A 6,523-nucleotide genomic window follows, 5' to 3' on the forward strand; every position below is an offset into this window, starting at 1 on the left:
CTGGTCATAAGGTGGGCCACACATGTAATCAGATTTTGACTGCTGGCCAGTTCTTTTTAACCATTCATTTGTCTGGCATGTGAGGCCGACTTGAACAGCCCGATTTCTGAGCCATGGCACAAGCATTGTTGTGCCAGCTGAAGACCGAAGCAGCCCAATGTCAGGGCCACATCACATGCAAAGTGGGGCCCACGCCCACCTGATGAACAGCCCCAATCCACATCTTAAGTCCCATTGGATTTTCAAACCGAAGTATCAAAACAAAGAATAGAGACTTGATCTTCTAAAATAAAAACAGTAAAATCCAAGATACAGAATAAAAACATGATACAAACGCTCTCCTAAGAAACAGATTCCGATCAGGATGCATGAATCGAATCATCAACGACAGTATACATAGCACAGATCATATGCTACAAATTTATATAGTATAAACTAACCACCTATATATAGATACAGAATCTGGTATTTGCATAGGCCAGAACTTAGACGGAGATAACCGAGGCGAAAGATGGCTATTTTCACCTTTTACATGAGCTTGGAAGCCCTAAAAATAAGAGATGATAAAAGAGCATACTCCAGAATCTTGAGAACTCAGCTACCCTTCTTGCTTTCTCCACCTTGCCTTACCGACATTAGTGCTGGTCTCATACCCACTGCTGTCGCCTGACTCCACGACCCGTTTCTCTATCAGTTTTGCATTCTCTTGGGGACTGTCACGGTGCATGCGTCCTGGCTCACGCCCACCTCTTCGATCCTGAAATTGGCCAACCGGTCCCACAAGGGGAACAACAGTCAGTCAGTACTTGTCTGATATGGGAGTCCCCACCATCAGTAAACATATGACATAAACCATCTGTCTTAAACATGTGATGTTTGATGCGGAATACCACAATTATTTGTGGATGACTGGAAGAGAAAGGATCTACATAGTGTTCCTATTGCATAGGAACAAATGGATAGAGCCTACACTTCATGATCAACACCATGCAAAAAACACATTGGCCCAATGATCCTATCTATCCAAAAACCGGACTTCTATTTGGTAGGGTAGCCATCCATTTTCCAATTCATGGATAGGGTGGTTTGGATTTGCCGATCAAATTGATTATCTGGAACCATAAGGAATTGAAGATGGTAACACTAAATGAATGGTTTATGTAAAGTTAACAGTCTCACCCATCCATGTTATGGGATGATGATTGGATGGTTAGAATCCTTCGATCAGGGTAGTTTTAGCATGGTCTCCAATGAATTGAGGGGGCAGAATATCCAAATTGATTGATTGGACTGTCTATATGTCCCTAATCCCTATGCAATTAGCATTATAATTTACGCTGATCTGGGAGCACTGGACTATTTCTCTTTAAGGAATTACTGACATGGTTGCATGGTGTTGCTTCGATTTCAAGAAAATATATATTACAAAGATGAAAAAAAAAAAAAAACCATGATTGAATAACATGTTAAAAAAGTGGAAAAAGAAATGATAACATATATTTTTGGTACCTTCTAGTGCAGAACAAGACATCCGAAATAGAACACTGAAAATGCAGGCATACATGGGTGTAATCTTCTCCAATACAGAAAGACATGAAACAATGGAAATCAATAACATAGTATTATGGCAGCAACTTGGGTTTGAGTCAACCTGAACCCAATTGACCCAACCTGAGTATGAGTTGGATTGGGTACGTCTACAAGGTCCTCGAGTTGGGGTCTGGTTGGAAGATGCCAACCCAATTTGAAATCAGGACGTGTTCGGGTTGAGCAAATTCGGGTGGGGTCAGGTCAGGTTGGATCAAGTATAGAGGAATTCGAGTTGGGCACCTTGGGTTGGAATTCAGTCCGGTGACAAGTTGGGTCCTCTTGAGATCCTTAGTTGCACCCCTATTCCCTACACAATATTAGGCCCTGTTTGGTAGACACCTAAAAATGAGTTCATCTCATTTTAGTTAAAAGTAATAATGTATGAGAAATGCTCCAGTGCTCTCAGAGAATTATAAGTTATAGTGCTCCTAGTTGCAGCAGTACACTTAGTCAAATCTATTGATCTAGCCTGTTCATCAGGTCTAGCACACATTTCATGGACTACCATGGAAACATTGCACTGATCTGACAATTATTAATCATTTGATCAGTGGCCTTCAACATGAAGAGTCAAGACCATTTACACAAATAATTCCAATCAATAATTTGATCCGTCTATTTGTTAGGGATCATGGATTGCTTACACTTCTAAAGAATCTCTTTTGTTAGGCAATCATAACCATTTCATCCATGGCTTGGAAAAAAGATGGCTATAGTCTATAGAAAATAAATCCAAATCAAGGATGGGTTAGATCATCCTGATCAATGTGATTTTTGTGTAGTCCATGAAATGTGTCCTAAACTTAATGGACAGTTTAGATGGATTGATTAGATTGTCCAAGTGAACAATGTAACTAGGAGCACTGTAACTTAAAGAGCTCTAAGAGCTCTGAAGCATTTTTCATTATGTATTTAGAGATATTGATTTCTAATATGCAATCTCTAATACAAAATTATCAAGTGAGATCTCTAATACGAAAAATGAGATTGACCATGTTTAGGCATCTGCCAAACAGGGTCTTAGTTTCTAGCCCGAGATAGGAATGAAGCTCTGTGATCCCAGAGAACAGCGGACCCCACTTTGACACCCATAACCAAACTACTCATCAAAGCAGAGTAAAATCTGTTGGCCCAAAGTAGCATAGACTTGGGTAACAAACTCTAGTCGTCATCATTTTAATTTCATGATCTTTAACTTTCCATTACAGGGATAAAGTGGATGAGACCAGAAAACTGAACTTGCTGGCTTTAATCTATATGTAGAAATGAAGCATAAGATCAAAATCAATTGAAATAGGTAATGTTTTGTTAACATTAAAAAAAAAAAAAAAAAAGTATTGTTTTGTTACCTTCTAGTTCAAATTTTAAATGCATTAAGGCAATTGCAGATTAACAGAGAAAACAATAACCCATGAAGGGGAACTTCTGCTACTAGTCTCACATGTTCAGAATGGAAATGGAAATGATAAGGCATAAAAAAGAATGCATGAGATGCTAATTCCAAGAGGGAATGGTCAGGCCAAAAATGTCAGTTTGGGGGTCCACTGTTCAGTGATCCAAACTGCTGATATTATGGGTACCAATGTGGATGTCTCATCAAACAAAAGATGAATGCCATAGTTAGATGAAGGTACGTTCAGCAAACCATTTAATAAAATTGGAGTTTTTAAACGTACATCTCGGAAGGGGAAATCATCAACTTCGAGCATGTGGATAATATGACCCATCTTCGGCCGCTTCTGTGCATCTGGGTCCACACATCGTAGCCCCACTAAAAGGGCCCTCTTCAATGCCTTCGAAGAAGGTTTCTCAGGCAACTTAGGATCCAACACTCCCTCTGGGTTCCGGTTCCCAACCATTGTTTTAAGCCACTCAACCAAATTCACCTGAAAATCTCTCATTATAACAAATTTGATAGGCTTTGAAAATTAGTCATGCAATATCAACAGAGTGATATTTAAAACTAACCTCTCCTGGAGGCCTGCTGTAATCAACTGGGTTTCTGCCAGTAATTATCTCCATAATGAGAATCCCAAAACTATATACATCGCTCCTTTCATTCAACATACCCGTGCTAGCATATTCAGGAGCAACATAGCTACAAAACCCAAACAAAAGATCACCATACAATCCGAAACTTCCATGTATTAAATACAACTTAAGTCTAGAGGAGAATATCTTGACTGACCCAAATGTTCCCATCACACGGGTCGTAACGTAGCTCCTCTCTGATCCCAAGAGCTTGGCAAGCCCAAAGTCTGACACCTTGGGATTCCACTGCTTATCAAGCAATATGTTGCTTGATTTAACATCACGGTGGACGACCTTGGGTTCAAGACCCTCATGTAGGTATGTCAATCTGCACAAATTAGCAGAAAGATATAAATGAGTTTTGAGATGAGTTTTAAGTTGATTAATAGAAGAATGAGACCGCACCCTTTTGCTGTTCCAAGAATGATATTCATACGAATCTCCCATGTGAGAGGGCTGTAAGGCCCAACATCCCCATGAAGCCACTGTTCTAAGTTCCCATTGTCTACATATTCATAAACAAGCATCCTGGCAAAGACAAACAAGCAGATCATGACATTTCTCTCTTTTCCCAAGTCAAAACCCAATCTAGGAAATTCATGATCATGGTTATTATAGAAGGTAAGACCAACTAAACTGCAATAATCAGTCTGATAGAGAGGAAATAACCAAATCGTACCTTAGATTTCATAATGAGCAACTGGCTCTCAAATTGCATTATGTTGCTTTGAAATCGAACTTTAGAGTAACATAATTGCAATTTGGAGCTTAGCACCTTAGCCCCTGAATCGGAACTTAATAAGCTCACTTTCTACTTTATCAAACTAAAATTTGCAATTCAATTCATTTCAATAGCACAGCCAAACGCAGCCCAATAGTAAGGAGCTTGAATAAAGCAAAAACATGGTAGCAAAGATCAATACCTGTGAGCTCCTTCCACACAATATCCAAGTAATCTGACTAAATTCTTATGCCGAACACGCCCGATTGCTTCAACTTCGACCTTAAACTCCTTCTCAGCTTGACCCCTTAAGAAAACAACCACATTGACCATCAAACACACCCAACATTACCAAAATCCATCCTAAGAAGATTTGAATTTGCTTAAAGTGCCTTTTAAAGACAATGCAGCACAAATCTCACAAAATCTATTGAATTCCAAAATATGGGTAATCTTTGAAATTGAATCCTACCTCAATTTACCAAACACCAACATCAATATCAAACCCGTATCATGCCAATTCACATCACCCAATCGCAAAAATCACAAACATTAAAGAAATTTAGCAAAAGGGTACCTGTTATTGAGCAAGTTCTTGACAGCAACCTGGCTATTATCTTCCAGGACGCCACGGTAGACGATCCCATACCCGCCTTCGCCGATGACGTTCTCATCAGCAAACCCGTTCGTCGAGGCTTCAAGTTCTCGGAGTGTGTACCAATGCCCCCACCCCAAGTGGGAGACCTCAGGAACCACGATTGGGCCCTGATCGCCACTTCCGTGCAAAGATCCGCCCCCCACACGTTCTGGGTATGAAATCCGATGGTCCTTACCAATCTCAATGTGAATCCTGTGGAGCCCAACAGGGCTCTCCTCATCAGGGGAAGGGAGGAGCGCTTGCCGTTCGATCGAGGTGGTGACAAGTTCGGACTCGGGCAGCGGGTTTGGAAGGATTTGGGTAGTGGGTTTTGGGTCTTGAGCGTGTGGGGCCCGGGCATGGTGGTGTTGATCAATTCGGATTTCTTGGATCTCTTTTGAGACATTTGGGATGGTGGGTTTTTGGGAGGTTTTGAGCTTGGTGCTGTTGCGCTTGGAAGTGAGCCAGAGGGAGAGGAGGAAGAGGAGGAGGACGAATGTCGCTCCAAGGCAGATGCCGACGACAACCCACAGCCGGAGGCCGAAGATGGAGGTGCGCTTCGAGAGCTGGTCATTGAGGAAGGCTGCCTTGTAGTCCGACATTTCTGTTCTTCTTCTTGTCGATTATGAAGAGTGGTGGGGTGAATTATAAGAAAATGGGTGTGAATTTTAATAAATGGGTATTGGAAGGGACGGCAGAGAAGTGAAAACGTGGTGGGCAGGGTAGCGGATTTTAAGAAATTGGGTGTGAATTCTAAGACATAGGTGTTGGAGAGGATGATAGAGAAGTGGAAACGTAGTGAGGTGGTGGTGGATTTTAAGATATTGGGGGTGGCATTTTAAGAAATGGGTGTTGGAGGTGGGAAAGGAGTGATTGTGGTGGTGAATTTTGAGGAAATGGGTGTGAATTTTAAGGAATGGGTTTTGAAGAGGAAGATAGAGAAGTGGAAATGTGGTGAGGGTGGTGGTGGATTTCAAGAAATTGGGGCTGGCATTTTAAGAAATGGGTGTTGGAGGGGATGAAAGAGAAGTGGAAAAGTAGTGATTGTGGTGGTGAATTTTAAGGAAATGGGTTTTGAAGAGGATGATAGAGAAGTGGAAGTGTAGTGAGGGTTGTGGTGGATTTTAAGAATTGGGTCTGAATTTTAAGAATGCGTGCTGGAGAGGATGATAAGGAAGTAGAATTGTGGTGTGGAGAGAGAGAGAGAGAGAGAGAGAGAGAGAGAGAGAGAGAGAATGTGTGATGGAAGCTGAATTTTAAAAAGGGACAGAGAGTGGGAGAAAAGGTGGGGTGAAAATTTTAAGAATGGGGTGAATGAAAAAAATAATAATAATAAAAGGAGGATTGGTGATTGTTAGCACTTGAGGGTCTGAAGATATCTGGAAATTGACAAAAGAAAAGGTGGAAGACCTGATGATGGTGTCTTCAAAGAGATTGGCTGTGTAAAAACAGACGAGAGAGAGAGAGAGAGAGAGAGAGAGAGAGAGAGGTGTTTCTTTGGAGAGGAGAGGACGAAGAGAGAAAAAGGAGAGAGAGAGAGAGAG

At 41.3% G+C, this 6,523-nt stretch overlaps 1 protein-coding gene across 1 annotated transcript; it reads right to left on the reverse strand.

The window, feature by feature from the left end:
- Window positions 1–255: 255 nt before the first annotated feature.
- Window positions 256–6,167, reverse strand: LOC131237545 (probable serine/threonine-protein kinase At1g01540). The gene is made up of 7 exons (XM_058235362.1): window positions 4,920–6,167; window positions 4,545–4,649; window positions 4,027–4,149; window positions 3,779–3,949; window positions 3,559–3,688; window positions 3,267–3,476; window positions 256–757 (listed from the first exon to the last, which is right to left on the reverse strand). The coding sequence occupies exons 1-7, from the start codon at window positions 5,579–5,581 to the stop codon at window positions 599–601; spliced, it is 1,560 nt and encodes a 519-aa protein (XP_058091345.1). The 5' UTR covers window positions 5,582–6,167; the 3' UTR covers window positions 256–598.
- Between the last annotated feature and the right edge of the window lie 356 nt (window positions 6,168–6,523).

This window comes from Magnolia sinica, chromosome 2 (genome assembly GCF_029962835.1).
Source record: "Magnolia sinica isolate HGM2019 chromosome 2, MsV1, whole genome shotgun sequence".
Lineage (NCBI taxonomy): Eukaryota > Viridiplantae > Streptophyta > Magnoliopsida > Magnoliales > Magnoliaceae > Magnolia > Magnolia sinica.

Excerpts from the sequence above, each read along its gene's own strand:
- LOC131237545 (XM_058235362.1), bottom strand. The coding sequence starts at position 5,581 with ATGTCGGACTACAAGGCAGCCTTCCTCAATGACCAGCTCTCGAAGCGC. Across the intron at positions 4,650-4,919 it reads AAGAACTTGCTCAATAACAG|GGGTCAAGCTGAGAAGGAGT; the intron begins GTACCCTTTTGC and ends TGTTTTCTTAAG. Across the intron at positions 3,689-3,778 it reads CGTGTGATGGGAACATTTGG|CTATGTTGCTCCTGAATATG; the intron begins GTCAGTCAAGAT and ends TGGGTTTTGTAG.